The sequence below is a fragment of the Caloenas nicobarica genome, chromosome Z (assembly GCF_036013445.1).
Source record: "Caloenas nicobarica isolate bCalNic1 chromosome Z, bCalNic1.hap1, whole genome shotgun sequence".
NCBI lineage: Eukaryota > Metazoa > Chordata > Aves > Columbiformes > Columbidae > Caloenas > Caloenas nicobarica.
This window is the reverse complement of record NC_088284.1, coordinates 11,170,851-11,193,757: the sequence shown is the minus strand read 5'-3', so window position 1 is coordinate 11,193,757 and position 22,907 is coordinate 11,170,851. Positions and strand designations below refer to the sequence as shown.

Sequence of the window (22,907 nt, the reverse complement as noted above, 5' to 3'; positions counted from 1 at the left end):
AATCACTGCTCAAGATCTTGTGAGCTCTTCACTGATGCAGTTGACCTCAGTGTGTTTCTAAAAAGTCAGCGGTGTCCTGCACGCCCTTCTCCTCCTGTTCTGCAGTTTGCAGAGGTTGTGCTGTTCCACTATGGAAATGAGCTTCTGGAAGAGCCTCTTCAGAGAAGTCACCAAAGTTTGCTTCTGAGGTATTCCAGTTACCAGCAAAGTCCAGAAAAGAAACTTGTATTTGTATTATTAACGTTATTATGAATGAACTGCAGGGAGCAACACATCTTCCTACATAAAAAGTATAAATAAAACTTCTTATAGGCACTTTACTACATTGAATTCCTCATTCTTTTCTTTGAGAGCATTCCAAAATGTATTGTGCAGTTTAATCAACTTTGTACGTGCTTGAGTTGGGCAAGTCAAAACTAACATGACCCTGCACAAGGAAAAGCATCCCTTGCACGAGAAATCACATTCTGCTTATTTACTATGTATGAAAACAATCCCAGATCATTCCTTTCCTGAGGCAAGAGGATCATGTCAGTGTTTCCTTAACCACTGCCACCCTTCAACACTTCCCAGGAAGCAAGCCGTGTTCCCAGGATGGCCCTGGCCTCATGGTCATTAAAGCTGAGATGAAGCTGATGAAGCAAAATTACAAAACCCTCAGTTTTAACGTACTCAGTGATAATAGGGCTACCAACTGCAAAGTATGGATGTTGTTGCATGGTGCTGTTTAACCTCTCTATTCTATCTACTATTGATCACATTTAACTTCTTTCATATCTACAACTTTGGGGCCTGCCGTGGCCAAGAGTTGAATACAGGATTAGCCTCATGTGTAGGTTACCTTGTTTAAATTAACAAGGCTGTTTTCATGAGTTAAATGAAAACGTATGTAAGCTATTATAGTATTTTTCATTAAAAAGATAGTACAGTCCATTGATACACTACTGTGTGGGTGACAGGAATTAAAGAAAAGGTGGAGAGCTCAGTTAAGTAATTTAGGTAGTGAATCAGATCTGCATTGCATGGCAAAAGTTCTGGAAAAAAAAATGTTTGGGAGCATGCTTATGCCAGGCCTATGTAAGGATCCTTTTAAAATCAGAGAGAGTACTTCCAAAGTTGAGACACTTGGGTCCGGGCTGGAAATCATCCAAAGGATTGCGTCTCTGTGCTCAGGCATGATTAAATTTCTTTTAAAAATTGAGCTTTTTGGAGGGACTGTGACCACTTCTGGAATGTGGTAAATTAAATCCTTTGTTATCTATAGACAGACATCACAGGGGTTACAGTAATGCAAACCTCTCTTCATTCCAGACCTTGTCACTGGATACTTTCCATTTGGGGTAGGAAGGCAAAGAACATGATGTGGAGACAGATGTCTCCTGAGAGTTTGGGTACAAGCACCCAGGTCTCGCTTTTGTTCCTGTTATCTCCAAATCAGGAGCGGCTGTGTGAGAGAGATGAGGGCTTAGCCCTGTGAGAAATACCCAGTTTTCACTGGCTTCAAAACAGTCAGTCCTGTCTTTACTTAACTCGTTATTTGTATAAAGGAAAAGAAGTAATTACAATGAATAAACATCTAAAACATCCTCTCAAGAGCAGAAACAAACAAAAAAAATCTGCCATGCAGAGCTCCCTTGCTTAACTGAGCACAGGAATAGAGAATATGTGCAGCAGCACCTAGAGTAGAGAAATGCCTCGAAGTTGGCAGTTCACAACACATACAGCAGACCGCGGTGATGGAGGATGCTGCGTAAGTCAGGGAAACATTCTGACAAACCCGAAGTTTGCCAAGAGTCCATCTATCATCAGCCTTCTTCTGGGTACTGGACAACGTACCAAAGGGATTAACAGCTTAATCATAGCTGATTCATACATGGGATCTGCATTATTTAGTCATTTATTTTACTATTAGGGTCTTCCTGTTACAGACAAGGGAAACTGAAGGGCAGAGTGGTGAAGTGATTTGTTCAACTGTTGCCTGTGGCAGAGCAAAAAATAGAAAGGCGGTTGCTTGAGTCCTCTTACACCCCTTTATTACTTCCGAGCTAGTTTAACAGGAGTTACAGTTTGCTACTTGCATAGCCCTTACTTTTCTGGCTGTAAGAGTACATGAGTACAATTTGTTGCTAACATATCCTTGATTTTTCTGGCTGTAAAGGGAGGTTATTTATGCTACAGGTGAAAGCACTAGACAGGCTGATTTGCACAACCTCATTTCCCCGGAGCCTTTCATGCTTGTAGAAAGTTACATGGTGGTCAAAGACAATGCATTGGCCAAAGGCATCGTAGTTTTGCAGGTTTGTTTCCCTGGTCCCAGGCAGTTTAACCGTGAAAACAGGATATGGTACAGCAGGCCAGACCTGATGTGCTACTTTATCAAAGTCTGTTGTTGTTAATGTCCTTTTTATGAATGGTGGGGAAGAGGCAGCCGTACACAAGGATAAACAACCATCGCAGCAGAGATGCTTTGAACTGCTCTGTTCCTTTGGGAAAGAGATTTGAGATAAAGCCGAGTCTGGAAAGCATCAGTGATGGTGCACTGAGAGCTGCTTATCACCCCCACGTTTTCGGACCTGTCCATCACTTTCTGCCCCGCTCACCCTGGAGTGGGAACCCCCCGCACCTTTCCCCTTGCTCCCTGCAGCCGGGAGTCCCGGGGGAGGCCAGGGGAGGGGGTGACGTCCCCTCACTCCCACCGCACATCTGCCGCGACCCCGTCACATCTGGGCGGGCGCCCCGTCCCGCCGCGGGGCCGCATCTGCCGGCACATCTGGGCGGGCGCGGCCCCTCCCCGAGGGCACATCTGGCGGCGGCGGGGGGCGGCCCTCCGCCGGGGCGGGAGGAGCGGCGGGTCGGCGCAGCCCCGCCGCCGGCCGGGGCGGGCAGAGCCGGCGCGGCGCGCAGGGGAGAGGCGGCCCGATGGGGCAGCCGGCCGGCAGCCTGGCCCCGCTCCGGCTGCTGCTGCTCTTGGCGCTGGGGCACGCCTGGACCTACCGGGAGGAGCCACAGGACGGCGACAGGTGAGTGTCCCCCGCCACGGCGCGGAACCCCGTGGACCTGTTTCTGTGCGTTCTCGCCCACTCCATCCACCACCGTCTTTTTCTTTTTTCTCCCCCGCCTTTTTTTTTTAATAATCCGACTCCTGCCTTGCAGAGAGGTTTGCTCCGAGAACAAAATCGCCACCACTCGGTACCCTTGCCTGAAGCCCACGGGCGAGCTCACCACCTGCTTCAGGTGAGCGCTGCAGCCGCGGAGGGCGGGGGGGTGAGCGCGGAGCCGGCGGCACACGCGTGGCCGCGGATCGGGGCTCGCTGCCCCGGGGGGGAGTGTGTGGGACACACGCGTGTTGATGGTAGCTGTGGGGGACTCAGCAGCAGCATTTATTTGCCTCCTCTCTGCTCCGTGCTAACCCACCCCGGCATTTCTGCACCCCACACACCAGGGAGCAAACAACTCGGTCAAGTCCCTCTTGCGTTCAGCATCTCCGTTGGCAAGTCCTGCTGTTGCCCAAGTGAAAGGTTTTAGTAACTCACTGCAAATGTCACCCCAAAGGCATCACTGGAGAGAGTGTGTGTTGTCATATCCTGGCTGTCAGTCATTGATACAGTAAGAAAGGCTTCCTCTGACCTGGATGTCTGAGAGTGCGTTGGTGCATCAGTTGCAGAATGATCAATGACATCAACTGGATTCATGCCACATGAAATACGTTTACATTTAGGTAGATGAATCATACCCTCAGAATGAGTAACTTCTGCAGCAATCAGCTCTGGGGGACACTTCAGCAGAGGCCTCTCAAATTAAGTAAGATGAATCCAACTCCGAGTTTTCATTTTTCAGCTGTGTATTTGAGAAACATAATCTGTCTTTCAGAAGAATTTTAAAGCTGTTTTGATGATGACAAATGTCCAGAACAGCTGACAATACATGTGCTTTTAGAGAAATATACAGAAAGTATGAGTGCACACATATGCCCTTAGTGATGTTCTCTGATTAGTCCCATCCCCACAGATGAGATGTTTCATCTATGAAAGCTGCCTCTTGTGAGAGGTTACTTTGTGGAGGTGACAGTGCTCTGCCTTTGTGTGTATGCCTGCGTATGGCAGGGAGCCACTTATGTATACCAAAAATATGATAAAGCACGTTGATGCTTGTGAAAAATATTACAGAGATCTTCAGTTTCTTCACAGAGTATTTTCTGTATCACGTAAATATCAGAGAGCTGCAGATGCATAGTACAGCAGTGTTGTTTCTCACTCACACGCTCGGGGCTGGTTTGTGCTGTCCGGCAGCCACAGCCACCTGGGAAGGTCTCAGGCCACCGCTCAGTTCTCAGCAGTGTTAGCATCCTTACAGCCCCTGGGAAGAGTTGTGTGGGATTGGAAACCAGCCTTCCCTGCTTCCCTTGTCCTCTTTCTCTTTTCCCTGTGAAGGTGAGGCAGAGACCACTTTTAAGCAGGTGTGTAGCACGCAGCAGCATGCAGCAATTTTTGAAGAGAGGCAGAGTGTAGGTTTTGCAGGGAAGGGGATTACTTTGCTGAACCTGTAGCATTTCACTGGTTTGAGAGCAGAACACTGGGGTGAACAACGCTGTGCTGAGAGAGCGGGGAGTTACTGCAGGAGAGAGACGGAATAGGAGCTGCATAAAAAGGCACACAAATGACTGTTCTGCTCATTATGCTGTCACTACTGCTTGTCCCAAAATCCACCCGAGCGAAGTGGGTCTGCTTTGTGTAATGGATGAGGATGTGCTTTGTGTAATGGATGGGGACTTCACAGGCTCCACCAGCTGCTCTGGGCCACCATGCAAAGAAAGCAGGACTCTGTCCAACTGCCAAGTTCCACTTGTACTTTCTTTCATCCTTGCTGAGGTATTCTGACCTTTAGGCTCTGATTGTGTTGAGCTCTCCCCCTTCCCCACTCCACAGCTCTCCCCCCCTCTCCATCTCTCCCCATGCAGAATCCCAACTGGTATTCACCATCCTGAACCAGCACAGACTGTGAATGAGCGTATCCAAATCACTGCGTTGCACCTGAGGTTGTTTTGGTTCATTTTTCAAGTATTTTCTATATCTATGACTGCTAGGGCTGTCTTGCTTTTAAAAAAGAAAAAAATCAATTTCCATGTAAATGTGTGTCTTCAAAGTCTAGCCTTTAGGGTTGGGTGAGGAGGGCTCCCTCCCCCTGCTCTGCAAGCTCTCTTCTGTGCTGTCCATATACACAAGAACAGCGCAGCACCTCTGAAACGGAGGCGTGCGGCTCAGCAGAGCAGCCTCGCACGCAGGACATGCCTGTGCTGGGGTGTGCTGCTGGTCCTGCCCCTCAGAGGTGAGCATTGCTCTGCCATGGACCAGCAGCATCACTCACCCCTGATGGTGAACCTCAGGGGAAGAGCAACATCTGCATTGCTCTTTGTCACAATGTGTGCGCTTCCAGCAGGCACGTGGGATTAACGTCAGCAGATCGTGTTTTAATTTAGGATTATTTAATATGTTGTGGTTGAGGCTGTTAACAAGATGACAGGAAACTTGAAAGTTTTGATTAAGCCTGTGGTGCCTCAGGGTGGTTTTTGTTTTGTATGACACTGAGGTACGTTAGGATTCAGTTTTCACATCTGAAGTGACAGCAAACATTTAAAGAACTTCAGCTGGACAGAAACTCAGCTGTGGCTTTGGAGAACTTCCAGTCCAGGTTTCTGAGAAACTTGATTTTTGTGTTCTAATATTTATTCTTACAAAATTTCACTTTTAAAAGTCTTCCTATATAGCTTTTTCATGGTATTTCATAATTACAATAGTTATGAACAATATAGTAATTTACATACATTGTTAGAGGTAGTTTAGAAGGATAGTTAATGTCAGCTGCTCTTTACTATTAGCATACATACCTAATTTGTTTTCTAGGTCAAAGTACCTTTTGTGTAGAACTTAAACAAACTGACACAAAATTTATCTCATGTCATAACATGTCAGGCATAAGGCGACATGCACTGCTAGCAACGATCTTTTGTACAATTAGTTAAATAAAAAAAAGAAATATATTTGAAGTCAGATGTCGAAATTCCTGAGCAAAATTAGTTTTCCAAAGCATAAATTCTTGACTGAAAGCAATTTCATCCTTTTATTCCTCCGGCTGGAATTTTTCATGAATATCAGCATGTTTGCAGAGCATTTCAATAAAAATAGCATCTTTTCATCACGAAAAAATATTTCTTGAAACTTTTTTTTAAACCAGATTTACTCCTGAACAAAGATGAGCCAAATAGAGGGCCAAGCCAAACGTGGGGCCAAGCACTGAGAATATATTGGCATTTTTCCCTGTGGTCATAGCAACCTTGTACATAATTAGATGTATTTTTCCTTTTTGAATGTGTGCAGTCTGGCCCTTGGCTTAGTTTGATTTGTATTTTTTCAGATGTTCTCTGTATTTATTTTCATAAAAATACAGAGGCAGTGGGAGCTTGTGCAATATATTTTCAGTGCAAATCTCATTTAAACTCTTGTGTGCAACTCCACAAACTACCTGGTACTAATGGCCCCATCATTTAAGTACGGAGAATCAGATCTGCATTTATTGATAGTGTAGTAGTGCAGTAAAACTTTGAATTTCCACTGTATGCAAGATTCATCAAATCTGATGAAACTTGGGCAGCATGAGAATATGAGGCCCCAATCACGTTGCTGTCTTCTCCTATTTGAATGTGATGTTAACATATTTTGCTCTCAGTTAGACGTTCAAACAGTTTATTAGCATGTTAAATTACATGGCTGTTGCTGCAGTTTCCTTCAGTGTTTCCGAGTGTTATCACTTGTGACAATTGATTTTGTTTGTCTTAGTAGCGGTCCTGTCCATCGACAATGCTACTGTACGTTGTTGCTGTGGTCCAGAAGGAAAAGCAACATCTGGAATAGGCACCCCCTTGCTTTATCCGGATCGTGTAGCTGTGTTCCCATAAGAAGATGGCACTGGTCATGTCACTTCCAAGTTAAGGAGGCTCAATATCTGAACTGGTACAACTAATTAATTGGGCTTGCTCTCTTTTTAAAAAACAGCAAAACTTCATCACTTTATTAACTGGTGTATATTAGAAAGCTAAATACTATATTCAGTTAGAATTCAGAAAGTGTAGTTAAAATAATTCAGAAAAACAATATACAGACTGAACAGAAACATTTCCTAGTCAGAAGCTGTTTGCCTATGACCGGTTGTAGAAAGATTCAAGCATGAAAGAGAAGAGAAAATGAGAATATTTTTATCCCCTGACTATACAAATATCTTTGTCTATTAAACACTAAAATGTTGTTGCAAATTGACTTGATAGCAATGGTTTTGCTCATTTTCAGAAATGTTGATAAAAATAAGAGGCTAAATTAAGGAAACCAGCATGTTTAAATAAGGCAAATGAAAATTTGAACCTGGATCCAAATAACCTGAAAGAACACTTTAGCCATTGCCTTCATGCGCAAAGAGAAGGGTTCTTTTTCTTCTATTCAGCTGAAACTGTTAGTCTAATTCCTTCTCAACTTACAAATAAAGTTGGTTAGATTGGTTGATGAAACTGATTTTTTTTTAAACAAATAGACTATTGACTGGGTGAGAGAAATTATCCATCCTTCTCTGACATCATGGTGAGCACTCTCTATTTCCTGAAATTTTTGCTGAAAATGAAGTGGGGAGGTTCCTCAAGGAATGTGTTATACCCTAATTCTGTGTGTGTAGTGATGGAGGCTGCTCCTGCTCCTTCTGTGGGACCAGCAGGGAGTAGGAGGCTTAGAATAAAAGTGCTTGGCAGAACAGTCCTAGATAATGATGGCAAAATCTTTGTAAAGATGAGGCAAATCTTTACATGTTATATCTGAAAATAAGCCCCATGTTGTGAGGCTTAAATCTTGGCTCAGAACTTAATCAGCAACATTTTTTGTAGTATTTCACAAGCAAAAGGTCTTTTAAATAGGATGAACACATTTCCATATAGGTTGTCAGCTTCTTCATCTGATAATTAGCAGCTACAAGTATTTTATGGAGGCTCTTCCTACATTTTAGGCTTTATATTTTGCTGTGAACGATTGCTCTAAACTTCATAACAAAAAGACAATTCAAATGCATTGCAGAAGAGACTGTGTGTATGCTTACACCCTGCTTAATTCTGATGCTAACCAGGGATCGCATGCATCAAAAAGCATTTCTCTTTACTCTCTTGAATGCTGATATTGCTGGTGGAGCCTACTATTTTTATAGACTGTATCATTTCACACATTCTTAAAAGATAAAAGTAATTGCAAGTAAGTTGGATTGTAGCTATTTCACAGAGAGCAGCACTTCACTAAAATGCCCTTGGGGACCACATGCAATTCCTGGTTCCCAGATACTCAATGAGCATGTTGCAGAGCTTTCCAATAGGAAAAAAAAATGCTATGTACAATTTTTAATCTCTCATCTGGAGCAAGCAAAGATGACGTTTTGTCATCTTATCTTCTGACTTTTCTTTTTAGAGGTTTCTTTTTTTATTGTTGCTGCCATGTTTCCTCTCTGAAGTTTTGCTGACCACTTCAATTTTAATAGAATTGAAAGGGCTCCAATTGATATAACAGTAAAAACAACAAATCTATCTGATTAAAGCAAAGTACTGCTTCGTCTCCAATTATCGTACAGGGAAATGTAGTCCATAGTGGAATTTTGCTGAAAATTAAAGAGAGGATATGATTTCAAATTTTGTTTTGGTTTTAGAAAGCTAAACACACACAACAGCTGTAATTCCATGTCTGCCAAAATAGTTTCTTCAGGTTTCAATAAGCTAGCAATTCTTTTGCACGTAGTTCGGTGGTGAAATGCCAGGAGCTGCTAAGTCTGTGCATCACTCAGGGTAGTATCAGCATCTGAAACATGCTCATGTAGATTGTGAGTGCAACTGAAAAAAGCTGCAGTGATGCTTCTGGGTGACGGGATTGAAAATGAGGAGAGCCAGAATTTGTTAATTTATTCATCCCACAAAGAAACCTGTGATACGCATGTAGTATTGGCCTTTTAAGGCCATATCAAACCACCATCATGAAAATTATGTATTCAGCAACTCTGTGATTGGCCACTCTCTGAGTTTCACTAGCAATAATTCTGCTAATTCATTCATAAACATGGTGTCTATGAAGAGATAGAATAAACATAAGTATTCTCCTAATTAAAAAGTTTTTGTTGTCTGGTTTATGTAGATATAAATATGTATGAAAAAATCTTCCTGGAAATTGCCATCACAGGTAAACTTTCTTACATATGAATGAATAAAATTTAGTTTCAGTACACTGCCTTTTTTTTTTTTTTTTTTTTTTTTCCCCCCCACAAACCAGTGTATGTTACAATGATGCTAAGACATTTTCCTGGCTTTCCTAGAATTTTTTTCTCACTACTGCTGTAAAAGTAGCACTTCTAAGCATCATGGATCCTAACGCAGTTAGTCCTTAGTTTGACTGGATTTCCTTTGCTGTGATTGCCAAGGGAACAGATTGCTCTTGGTTTCTGTGATATGTTGTGAGTACCTGTTGGTTAAGAGTAAAACCAATGCCACACGCGTGTCTGTAGGTTTCCATACAGCGTTTGGGTGGCCATGACTTTCTGGATCTCTCTGCTGTCTCATGTCCTAAGGCTACAGATCTTAATTCCTACTGAATTTCGGTGAGGTTAGGGATACTTGCGATTTCAGCAGATGTGGATGGAGCAGAGCCTCCTACAGCAAAATGCAGTGCTTCTGTGGGTTTACTCTGTGGTGTTTCCTCAGTACCACCGGTTCACTCCAAAATGAACCAATATAATTAAGGATCTTTCCAAACATTGCATAGTCATTGTCAGTGGTGCACTGAGGTAGGACATGCTACAGTTAAAGGATGAGGTCTGACAAATTGTTGTTCATGTAGTCCAGAAGATTTTGATGTTCACATCAAAGCAGTTCAGAGAATTTTAAACCTGGCAATCCAAGAGCTTTATGATAAGTGCCCTATTTAGTGGTTTGATCAATAATGAAATCCAGGTGCCTTGCATTGTGGTTTTCATCTACAGAATATAGGGTTAAATATGAACTGACTTTCCCGGGCATGTCGTCTAGCACAGAGACTCCAGACAAACAGAATAGCAGCCCCAGGGCCCCCATGGCTGATACAAAATATGTAATAAAAATAGGCCGCCAAAGGGAATATGACTTTTGTAATTATCCTAAGTATTGTACATACTCCCTAAGGTCAGGCTGCTTTGTCCTTAAAAAAGTCATTGCAGTCTCTCTTGTGAACAGCAGGACGTTATTAATACTTGTATTACTGCTCTCATTGTGATGGAGACCTGTTGAGCTGGGTCGTTCTATACTGATTGCAATCAAAATAGGCAAGGCAGAAAAGGGAGGAATGGAAGGATAAAGATACAGAGCAGCAAGGAAGAGAAAGGGGATAAAAAAGCGAGGGCATGTAGCAGGTAGGAAACAAATGAATAAAGACACAAAAAGAGAAAATTCCATCTTGCTGGTGGTTTTGTGTGACAGATAAGTGTGTGAGAGAAGGAAGGCAAACACTCCCCAACGAAGTATAATTTAAATGCTTCCAGGCTTCTATTTAAGTAGAACCCAGGAAAACAAAACATCAGCCAAAACCAAACAAAAACACACATGCACACACCCCATGGGAGGTTGCCTGTTCTCCCAGATAAACTTGGAACTAAGCTACAGGAGCTTCTGCATCTTCCCTTGACAGCCTCTCCCCTTCTCTCCTTCCCGCTCTGTAAACTACAGGTCCGTATGGGGACAGGAGGAACACCTTACAGGCAGATATTTAAATTACTGATCCAGTCTTTGCTCGGTTCACATTGCCTTCAGTGATTGTCATAACACAGAATTACCAGGAAGCAGTTGAACCTGAAATACTTAAGCTATGCTTAGAAAAATAGATCAAGCTTGCTAGACATCCCAGATAAAATGGGATTGCCCATATTCTGCTGTGAAAGCCACTGCCCAGTACAAAGCACATGCAGGTGACATGTTTTCTGAGGCTTCTGCTGTTCCTGCCTATTTTTATGTAATTTAGTGTTTGGGAGAGCAGTGACTGCATGTGTGCAATAAGGTCACATGAAGCAGGTATGTGCAAGATACGTGGTGTGGCCTGTACTGCTGATTTACCAATGTCCAGAGAAACTTCACCTGGGATATATCACATTTCAGATTGCGCTCACGCTTGCGCAATGCTGGTCATTTGCGGTGTGTGTGTTTTTGGGTTTTTGTTGAGATTGTGCTGAATTTTCACAATCTTGAGTTTCATCTTTTGTTTCTACCTCCTGAGACTTCTTTTATTTCAGTGTGTGAGTCATTGCTCGGTGTTCAATATGAGTGTCACTTCAGCTGGAGCTGCTGGGTATGGCAGTGGGTTTGCTTTGTGCCAAGTCAGTGACAGGGAGAAGATCTGCTCTGAGACCTTCATTTGTGTTGCTTATGTCTAATACAGATCCATTTGGATCACTCCAAGGCTCCTTTCTTTAATATTCATGCTTATTAAGAGGCTGACTTGTGCCTTCCATCCAAATAAGCAGATCCGATATTTGATTTACAGTTTAAAAAAACCCAAAAACAAACAAACCAAACCTTTCCCCAAAATCTGTTCAGAATTTTTTCTCTCTATTGTCCATTTTCTGTTTGCTCGGTTTCAGTTTCCAAACTAGTGGTGGCTTCTTTTGTAAACTAACAGTAGCAAATGTCACTCTACTGTTCTACTTTGTCACTTCTTCTATGTTGTTCCAATTGTAAGCAGAAACAATGGAGATCAGAATCCATACAGTGCTGACTCGGTTTCTTCTTGGCCTAGGAAGAGAAAGCAATTCACTTGAATCTCCTTGAGGGTAGCTCTGTTTAGCAGTCAAAGCAGAAAAACAATTTCAGTTGCAGACACTAATCTCAGATCCTAGCTGTGTTTGGAAAATCCTTCTGTCTTAACTAGTGTTTTCCATCGTGTTGATTTCATTGTTGATCCTGGTTCAAAAAATGGAGTTCGAGACTGTAAAGCATTCAGGGTACATCCAACTATTAAAAGCATGTACTCCTGGGTTATTTGTTAAACTTATGTTCTCACCACATCCATTTTAATAGATGGTCTGAGCTGGAATTTAAATAAGGTGAAATACACAGTGACTGTATTCACTGTATTAATATTAGCAGCCATTCAGTAGTAAATGCACATCAAACCCTTTTCAAATGGGCTGGGAGCTGAACAAACCCATACACAATGCTTTCAGTGGGCAAGAGAGACAAAATCAAAGCTGTAATCTAACTTTTTAAAGAGATTGTTCTTGGAGAATGAATAGGCTTATTATAAGGCAAAGGCAAGTTACACTAGAGAGAGAGTTTGGAAGAATATAGGACAATGTCCATCTGGGCTACTAAGTCTATGACAAACAATAGTCTTTCTATAGAGAAATTAGTGGTGCATAGATTCCGACGTAAAACAGCAGTGTTCATGTCAGCTTCACAGTCTCATTGCCTTCCCTCGAGGCAGAAGGTTGACCACCTAATTCTCTGTAACAGGACGTGTTAAGTCCAAGAAGTTAGACGGGGCAACATGGATGAAGAAATACATGAAGTATTATCATAATATTTTACAAGTAATGGGAAAACACCGACAATTTAGAAATTTGTAAAAACACACAAAAAAGCTTGCTCAGAGTTCTTTTTATAAGAGAGAGCAAATAACTTTTATTGGATGTGTTACTTCACTGTAAATAATTTCTTGCCCAGAGCTCTGATGTCTCAGTGGAATGTCAATATCTCTATGATCACATTCAACACATTTAATACATGTTGTAAATCTGACATCTTGCCTGTTCAACACGATGTTATTATCATACTCAATTTTCATTGTAGAGTTTATTATCATAGCTGCACCAATAAAGTGGTGTCGTTTCCTAAACATTGCACTCTGGAATTCTGACAAAACCCTTTAGTTTAGTGATTATTGCCTTTGAGAGTTAAAATAAGTTATAATTCAAACAAAAATAGCCAAAGGGAAAATTATTTAATCTTTATAATAGCATTTGTGGGAAGAGAAAACTGGGTGAAAATGGAGTTGAGGGTCTTTGGTAGATCTTAGTGGTTGAGAAACTGAGAGTGAGAGAGAGACTTGAGGGACCAGGGGTCACTGGAGCTACTGTTTGGTAAATGCTTGATCCTCCTGGGGATGTGTGCTTTTAACTGGGGCTTCCAGAGACGGGAGCAAGGAGCAGAGCCAGGCAGGCATACTGGCAGTCTGAGCTGACATCTGCCCACTGCTTGGAAATCAGTAGCATGAAGAACCCAACTGTGGTTGGGCTGTTGGTCTGCACGATGGCCCAGGCAGTCCATGGGCAAGTCTTGTCTCAGACTGTGACTCTTGTGATGCCTCAGATGTTAGCTTTTGGATAAATTACACAATATGTTGCTTATATGGGAGATCGTATATTTGCCTAGACAGATGTAGAAAGGCTGTTTTAATATATACTTGGATTTAAAAAGCTCATTAGGTTTTTCTGTTTTGGTTTGGTTTTTTTCCTGAAAAAAGTATATGTCTACTCCACTGCACTTTCTACTCCCTGGGGGCTACAAATGCATATCCAGAGAGCAGCTGGTGAAACTGCTTTAAATTTCAAAATTGAGAGATGAGAAGCCTATAGAAAATGGATCGATCCTATATATTTTTAATTTTCATGGAAAATTTTTAATTTCAAGCTTTTCTGATTTTAAAATGAAGAAACACAAAATAGAATATGATTAAAAATGGAGAACGTGGGATAATTTTTTATCTACCTTGTTCTGCTTGCCTTAGAGCTTGTCTAATAGCAAAACACAAGATATTAAAAATGTTACTTCTGAGTGTGTTTCCCTGCCCACTTTCACCCTTCAGTTCCCGACATCTATTTGTCCAGACAAGACACAGTAAATTAGGGATGAGGAAGGGAAAGGGGATAACCTGACACTTCCCATTTTTCAGACCTTTCTGTGAAGAGTCTGCTTTAGGAGTCCAGGCTCAGCCTTTTCTCTCTGTCTGTGGTCAACAGGGAGAAAGAGTTATTCTTGAGGCCAAGTTAACAAGTTCTATTTCCTCTTCATTTTAAAACTTCTTAAAGAGAAATGAAAATTCCTTTGTGATATGACCTCAATGAAGAACTTTATCCACAGAAGTTTTTATATACAGACAAATCTGTGTTCCTGGCATCTCCTGTGGGTTTGAAGTAGGTTAAGAGTGCGTTTAAACCTTGTCCTTGTGTCTGATCTTAAATTATGTCCTTTTCCTGCAGAATTTTCTCTGTGTGGCTCAGGAGCTCAAGAAAAACTACTTGGCATGCATGAATGTCTTTGCAGGACTGGTCCCTTCTTGATTATCCTTAGAAGCTCACCTGTGTTAAAGAATGGCTCTTTTGGTCCCCTGCAGGGGTACTAAAGATGATGTATTAAAAGATTTGCAGAGGGTTGCATTTCCATAGCTCTGCTGACTTCCCTGGACCTATACCAAAGTGCATCAGTTTGGGAATTCTTCTTCATCATTCTTCTTAGCATTCCATGAAAAGAAAAGAAAGCAAAATGTTGTTAAAGCAGATTGAATGCATCTTACCAAGTAAGCGAGATGTCTGCTTGACTTTCCAAGCTGAGTTTATTGGCCAGAGTCTTGTTTGTGCTGTTTGTTGTCCTCGCACTGACCCATATTTGAGTTGCAGTTTTATTGAGCATGTCTGGAAGGGTCTATGATGGTGCCCCTCCAGATTTACACCAGTGGGAGCACAGCAGTGCTGGGAAGAAATGTTGGTTAACCATAGGATGGACTTGCCAGGAATTGAGTTCTAAATCCTGGGCTAAATTTCTGTGTTCCTCAAGGACCACTACTATGCCAAATTTTGCCTTCAGTTACCCACCAAGGTTTGCTATAGGATGTCAGTATTAGCTACTTCTCCAGCTATAAACCAGAGGAAAAATCCTAATTTATGCCTTACATAAAAAATAACTTGATAGCTTACACGGAAGATGTAGTGTTCCTGTTACAGCAAAGAAGGTCACCATAAATTCGATCTTCAAATAATTTGCTGGACTTTATGGTGATTTGCTGTCATTCCAGTTCAACAAAATGCTACCGTTTGAGATAAGAAGAAAAAATGCTCCTTTTTTGAAATATATTTTTTCGTATCTGCTGAGAGACGAATTAGATTTTTCTGATGTTTTCTTATGTTGCAAAAATATCCAGAGTATTTCCACAGTGGGAGTAAGCTAATGGTACATCACTGGAAAATTTCCAGTGAAAATAGCCATGGCAGAGTGAAAAGAGCAGCAGAAAAGAAGTAGTTGGGAGCAAGAATGGCTAACGTATTTATTTACACATCCTTGTTTGCAATATGGACTGCTGGATATTTTTAAGTACCAGGAAAAAGAGACTTCAAACATTTCCATTGACCTTACAGCCATTACAGTTATAAGTTGTTCCAATTGAAAGAAAATTGTTCCAAGATATTTTCCTTAAGGATATGACCAAGATTTAATGCAGGACAAATATATCTTCAGGATGGAACTAGAGAAGAAAATTTCTGTGTTCAGACTCCTCTTAATTGTATCTTAGGACTGAAGACCCTGGCTGTATTCCATATTGTCCAATTTGGTGCTTTGGTCTGTAGGGCTTCTCTTTTGGAAGAAAGAACCAAACAAATATAGCAATCCTTTTATTAAATACCATCTTGACTGTGCTTCTTGGAAGCTTCTTGGCCCAGAGGATGAAAAATTACAGAAAGTGTTTATTACTGAAATCCAGTTTCAGTTGCAAACAGATTAACTGTTTCAAAATATTTAGTATCCTGCCTGCTACAGTGGGATGCATATGGAAAAAAGCTGCAGAGCACGATCAAAGAACTGGAAAAGTCTTTATGTCTTGCTCTGGAGTCACGCAATTGATTTTTGCAGGAAATGCTTTGAAATATGAATTTCAGACGTGGTCCTTCCATCCCTGAGTTGCCCTGTTAACTAAATGGGGCTGCTGTGGGGAAGATCTGGACCATGAATCCTCACGTCATCCTAAGCTGCCCAGCGATAATGGCAGAGAGAAGCAGATTTTGGGTCTGGAATTCAAGTTGTCATCTGGGTGTATGGGTGTTCTGCAGCTAGATATCAATAATTGAATGAAAAATTACTTTTTTTTTTTTTTTTAAGAAATACTGTAGTTCCTAAGCCCATTTATAGAGCATGAAAATAATCAGTTTATGTACAAGGCTTCTTTGGAGGAGCAGGTTCTTGATAAATACAGAAGTAAATGCTAGCTTCTGTTAGAATAGTTTTTCTTTTTTAAAATGGCTGAACTGCAGACTTTAAATAATTTTAAGCTCTTCTGTATTACTAGAGACAAAATGATATTGTTTGTCTTTGAAGATGCTTTTCCATATTTTACCCCACAGCAGGAAGACTTTCTATGATTCTGTGATTTGGAAGACTCCCTGAAGACTTTCGTGATATCTTTATGAAGTGTAACTGTTAGTCTCTCATAGAGAATTTTTTTTTTGGCACCATTTCCTACTAAAGCATGAGTTTTACAAGTAAATGCAAGATTTTATTATTTAGTAGGAGCTGTAAAAATAACAAAACATAGATCATGGCAGCTAATTTGCCTGCTTTACTCAGACTTAATGCACTCTTTAAAAGAATTCGTGAGGCACAGAGAGCTACTACTTTTTGTGTGCATTGTTTATAGTAACCCTTCATTGCTTCTGTTTGCAAATATTATTTTTTTTTGTTTCCTTCTTAAAAAGTAGATTTTCCATGGTGTACTTTTCTGTTAAATGCTCTGAGGTAGTCCACAGTCTAAAGTTGGACGGTCCGTCATTCCATTCATAAGGTCAATGTTTAGATGGAGGATTAGCCATAGAGCCCTTAATTTTTCCTTTTACAGCATATAGCTGAAAATCATAACAAAGGGAAATGATTTCTAAACTTAGCATCTCAACTGTTGAAGTTAGGAAGGTTCTGGCAATGTCTGAGCTGTCTGTAATAGCAGAGCATGAATTCTCCTGGAAGAAATTTAGGTTGAGATATGAGAGCATATGCATATAAAAATGCTACACAAATTACCATCTCATCCAAGACAGCAAGTATACCTTGCTGTTTGTTTCCTAGTGCCTGTGAACAAAAAAGCGATCTAGAGTTAAAACCTGGTTCGCAGCATCAGTGCAAATTTAGTGTAAATCCATTGGCTTTGGTTGAGCTTCTCTAAATTTATCCTGCTTTAAGTTATGGTGAAAATGAGATTTAGTCCCTGGAATTCAGCTTTTGTGAAATGTCTCCCAGTTCCCTTCAGGGTGAAGTAATTTAATTTTATTTTACAAGGAATCATCTAACTCAGCAGTTGTTGCATATGAGCAAAGAAGTTCTGGGGTTTTAGCACTTATCTGCCTCACCATGGATTTTTAGAGTTATTTTTGATTGCAGGTAATACAGGATTTAAAAAACCAACCAAACAAACAACAAACAAAAAACCCCACAAACCCCATCCCCCCAAAAAAAACCAAAACCTAAAAATACATCCCCAAAAACCAACTCCAGCTTGTTTCTTGCATAGTTTGTTTTGATAGTCAGCAGTTCTGGGTTAGCTGTAAATAAATAAATAAAATATATGTAATTTTTAAAAAATGCTGGTAATCTTAAATGAAGTGGTGTGTCTTCACTAGAGACTCCAAGCAGGCCTTTGTATTTATAGCCCTGTCTTACAAGATCAGCATAAGTTTATTCTCAGCCCTGTGATGCTCTAAGGTATGAATCATCAAACAATTTGGATGTGTTACTCCATCAGTGATAGGAGTCAGATGCCTATGTATCATCTCAGGACCCGTGCTCAAGCAGAGGGTATATGGAATATAAGATTAGTAAGGATCATTCAATTCCTGTATGTGGTAGCACTTTGTAACTTACTGATGTGAAACAAACAAGCAAACACCACCACCACCCCCTCCCCAACACAACAAAAAACCAAAACACCAGATTACAAATCTCACTTTAGAATATGATCGAGTCTGTGTACCATATCTTTCAAAGCTGACTAGGGCGATCTCTGTATTCCCTCACCCTCACATCACCATCTCAGTTCTTCTCTGAATTCTCCTGCATTTATTAGCATTCCTGAACTGCAAAGAGCAGAAAAAACACTTGATTTTAAGGTTATGTGTGCTGCTTCCAAATGCCAGGGCAGAACATACTCTCTCCTTTACTTTGTTAATTATCCAAGAGTCTCAGCAGTGGTTTTGATTACAGGGCTGCATTTTTCCTTCCTAGATGTGTGACTTAACTCTTACACATTTCTGTACAGACAGCAGCAAAGTTGCCTGAAAGTCTCTTTCATTTTTATTTTCTTGCAAGTATTTTGATTTAATTAACCAGTACTGCATGTAAGCATAGAGGCGGAAAACCCTTCAGCCTTATCAGGAGTCTGGGGAGAATGTTTAAGTCTGCTAAAGCAGGAATTGGATATGCCCTGAAGGGAGAAGCCCACACCAGCGTGGTGCAGGTTACTCTGCCCTCCCCACAGTCCTTCAAAACGTGCTGTGTGACACGGTACCGTGGGGCGAGTCTGAGAGGAAATTAAAGAAACGGATCTGATCACATCAGTAAAGATGAACAGATTTCAAATGGAAAATTAATCCTGGATCGTTTCCATGCTAAGGCATGTGGAGTTGGAAACCCAGAGATTCAGGATGAGCATCCCTGAAACACCCAATCTGCCGAAGCATGGTGGTGAAGAGGAAAAAGCTCATTAACTTGAATAAATGAGGGACAAACAATGTCTTTGAAAACTCTGAACTATTTGCTATAATTCAGAGAGAAACAGAGGCAGGCTTTTGCCTGGGGTATCCAGAACTATGAGGAGGTACTCTGAAAACGCCCCTTGTTTGGTGGTCTGAGAGGAGCCAAGGAGTGTGCACCCCGTGGGAGAAAACTGTGCATTTTCTGTCTGCTTTGGAAATGTCGCTCTGGTCAGACTTTCTCCAGTATTTTCCTAGAGGAATATATATACAATCACTGGAATGTTTGTGCTTTTCTAACAGTCTTGCATGGCAGATCATCACCTTTGGTACTTAGATGTTTGGGAATGAGAGAAAATAAATAGCGGTCAAAACTTGGCAGGACTTGGTCCCCAACAGGGATTACCTAAGCTCTTCACTGTTCCATGTATCATTTAAAGAGACAGCTTATTGTAGGTAAAATAAATGTATCTGGCCAAGAGAGATTATTGGGTCAATTGTCTCTATCAGGAGATGATGCTGGAAATGAGAGGCTCGTCATCTGGCAAAGGCACAGGAGAAAAGGTCTGATTAAGAGAGAGCCAGGAACTGGAAAGGAGAAAGGTGAGCATGGTGCTGCAGTGTAGGCAGTGAAGTATTTTCAGTAGTGGTGAGAAAATTTTAATACTAGTGTGCAAACTTTTGGTGAGACCTCAGCAGGAATAGCCTGTGCAGTTCTGGTTGTTAAATTGCAAGGATGAGGACACAAAAATGGAGAGGTGTCAAAGCTTTCAGGAACATGGACAGCCCATGTGATCAGAAAGGGAAAGCAGCCGAGAGGTGGAAAGATGCCACGTCCCTCTTGGAAAGATACAATTCAGTCCTAGTTTGAAAGTTGTATAGCTATTTGAAGGATGATGAGTGTGACGTACAAAGCTTTAAGACATTGGTCTTGTTAGGTGTAGTGCCATATTCATGTGTAAACCCAGCTTTTGGATTTGGCACTGGTTTGTACAGGGAAGTCTGGACATGGTGATGGGGCCTTGTAGGCATCTATATGCAAACATCTGACCTGGAGAAGTTGTCTTCCTTTTGCCACATAGCTCAGATGTTTTCACTAGCTTGCAAAACTGCATGCACAGTCATTTTCTTCCTTGCTTGTCTCATGTAACCACCCGTCTAGTTGGCTAAGCTGAGCCAGTGTATTCCCAGCTAGTGTGGGAAGCGCTAGTGCCACCCTCACACCTAACAAACCAGCAATCCCCAGGCTGCGGTCATACTTATTCCAGCCTGGAGGTGTTTGGGGTCAGCACGAGCCAGCTGTTAGGAACACCAGCTCTACTCCTTGCACTTGTACTCCTTGCACTTGTACTAGTACCAGTGGTTTTACCACTGCCAGCTTCTGTAAACTGAAAATCTTCAGTCTCACAAGTCATGGCTAGATGCCTTAGTGTTGGATGCTCCTTCCGCTCTGGCATTTTGGCTGGGCTTTTAGCTTTGTTATTGAAAGCAGTGAACGTGGGAAATCTTATCTCTTGTCTAAATGACTTCCATAGCTGTGCTCAACATCCTGTGATGGTGCTGTCTCTTTATGAATGTCTCCCTTGTCATTGTTAACACGGAACAAATATCCCTGGAAACAAACAAAACGAGGAAATATAGAAAATATTTGCTATAAAATGGAATTGTGTTTAAATTAAAGGTCTTAATACACACGTAGAGCAGGGCATGCTTTGTCTAGCCCTGAATGTTGACTTTCCTTCTGAATCCTAGCAGGATAATGTGGCCTTTTTAAAATGTCACAGTCTCTTTCATGGACCTAAATCATGAAAGTCTTTTGTAGAGAATGATTTAAAAGCTGAAAAGAAGTTAGAGCCTCAATGTCATGAATGTGCATGAATTATTGAAAAATCAGATTTTCAGTTAGTTAACAGTATTTTATTGTAGTTGTTTTTTGAAGGTGGAAAGAAATACTTGAGTATACTTTTCTCAGTACCTGATCCACAGCCCTGAGCATCAATCATATGGTATCTCTAGGGATACAGTTTTGGTGTTGTTCAAAAAACAGAACTTCTGCTCTTCATGAAGTTGTTCCAAGTGGTAATTTTGGGATTAGATGTCCTGAGACACCTGTGAAAAGAGAAATTTCTATATATGTGCTGCCTGCTCAAATGCAATCCAATGTCTGCTGGTATACAGTCTGGGATATTTTGGCTTTGCTTTCTTTCATTAGAAGAGTCAAGAGGTTGGTTGTCTTGTTTAGGTGACTTTCACAGATGCTTGATACTGAATAGTAATAGGGCAAAGACTTGACCTGGAGGTTGACTCTGCAGTGACCCTTAAAGTTGGAATAACTGAGAAAGCAGCAGTTACACTAATAAAAGCTTCCAATGACCTGAGGATTTAGAAAAGGGAGATTGTTGCCTATAAGAAGAACTGAACCAATGCCAACAGAAAGTTGATACAGCAGCGACACGAGTGATATTATCTCCCCAACAGACATGACTGTGTTACAGAGGCTGCAAGGTCAGACCCTGGGTTTGCTTAAGGGCACATGAAGAAAAAATACATCCTTTCTATACTACTGTAAACAGGGATATGAAACAAGATAATTAGCATTATTAGAATGAGGTCTCTGCTTCATGAAACTTCTCTGTGTATTTCTCAGCCAAGAAGAACAGAACGGTCTTTGAAAAAAATAATTTGCATCAAGTTTGAAACAGCTCAATGGCCGGAAAGAGAGAGGCTGTGGCTGTACTTTCTGCTGTGTGTAGAAATTGCTTAATCTAGATGATTTTTGCCATGAGTAGGATCTTACTATGGAATGAGGATTTACAGGATGAAATCAAGGCAAACCTGTCCCAGCTGCCCACTTAACTTCCAACCTAATATTTAGAGCTGTTTTTCACCGACCTTTTGTATTTAAGGGTCATTACCGCAAATACCAGAGTGTTTGGGGCAGATTCTGTCTTTTTTATTATTTTTGAAGTCCTTGGGACATGAGTGAAGGACAGCTCAATCATGAGTTACAGCAGCAGACCATCTCCAAAGGCATTCTGCTCATTTGATGGAAAGAAGCCCAAGCTTGCCAGATATTTGAGCATTGCTGACATGTTTAGTGCTAGATACGGTCACAGACAGCTCTTCAGAAATTGTCACCACATGAGTTGGTGAGTAATTATGAGCATGGCTCAGCGGTACTGAAAGACAATTTTAGAGTAATGTGGTTGCATGGATACTTGGTTTAGGCATGTGCCACGTGATGGTGGTTCCGCAACTTTATATCTATAACAAACAGAATGGAAAAAACACAAGTAAACAATACCAATTATGTCTTCCAGATCCTGATGGAATTGTTAGGATTTAACAAACCGAAAAGTCTAAGGCCAGGAGGTAAAATGAGCTAGATGAAATATTTTACAGAAGAATTTTTTAAAAGTGAAGTTTAGCTTACAGTGGTTTTTTTGTTTGCATGTTTATTTTTCCAAAAAAATCAGGATGCTGACATGATGAAGTTACTTGCTTTGGGTCAATGTGTTCCCAACTGCACTTTTGAACTAAATAAAATCCCATGCCTAAATTCCCTGAGTTTTGCCAGGACTGCTGCCCCTGGAACTCATGGGGTCATAAGCCAGCAGCAGCTGACACCCTCAGTGACACCAAGGAGCCAGGCCATCTTTTCAGATGGATCTGGTGGCTGGAAACACTTTCCACAGCTTTATCCTATCTGATCCTCCAATTTTAGCTTCTTTTTTTTTTTTCATTTTATTTCCTAGTAGAGAGAGGAATATGAATACGTGTTTAGTCAAGGCATCTACCAAAGAAAGCCAGAAATAAGCCAAATCTTTTTGTTGTAATTAGTTGTCACAGGCTAAGAGCAGTTGCTGTGTCTACTTCAGGATTTGAAAATATAGTTCCAGTCCTAAAGCCAAAAACTGTATCTCATGCTGTTATTTTGGCAAGGATCTCTACAGGGGGTACAATTTAGCAAAAATGGGTGGAGACCTCAAGAAACATTAGCTTTCTTGGAAAAGTCTAAATTGACCAAATATTATGGGAAAGACTGGAAGAACATAAATTATCTCTAATCTCTCGAGAGGTATCAGAAGTAAGGTTTTATCAGGCAATATCTGGTGTCTTGTATCTATCAACTGTAATGAAAACCCAAATGTGAA

General features: G+C 41.1%; 1 protein-coding gene across 1 annotated transcript in view; it reads left to right on the top strand.

The window, feature by feature from the left end:
• The first annotated feature begins 2,531 nt into the window (after positions 1-2,531).
• CCBE1 (collagen and calcium binding EGF domains 1) overlaps positions 2,532-22,907 on the top strand; it is a 106,989-nt gene continuing 86,613 nt past the window's right edge. Inside the window, 4 exon segments of the mRNA XM_065656504.1 lie at positions 2,532-2,667; positions 2,670-2,827; positions 2,830-3,020; positions 3,154-3,234. Coding sequence (XP_065512576.1) covers positions 2,532-2,667; positions 2,670-2,827; positions 2,830-3,020; positions 3,154-3,234 — 566 coding nt within the window.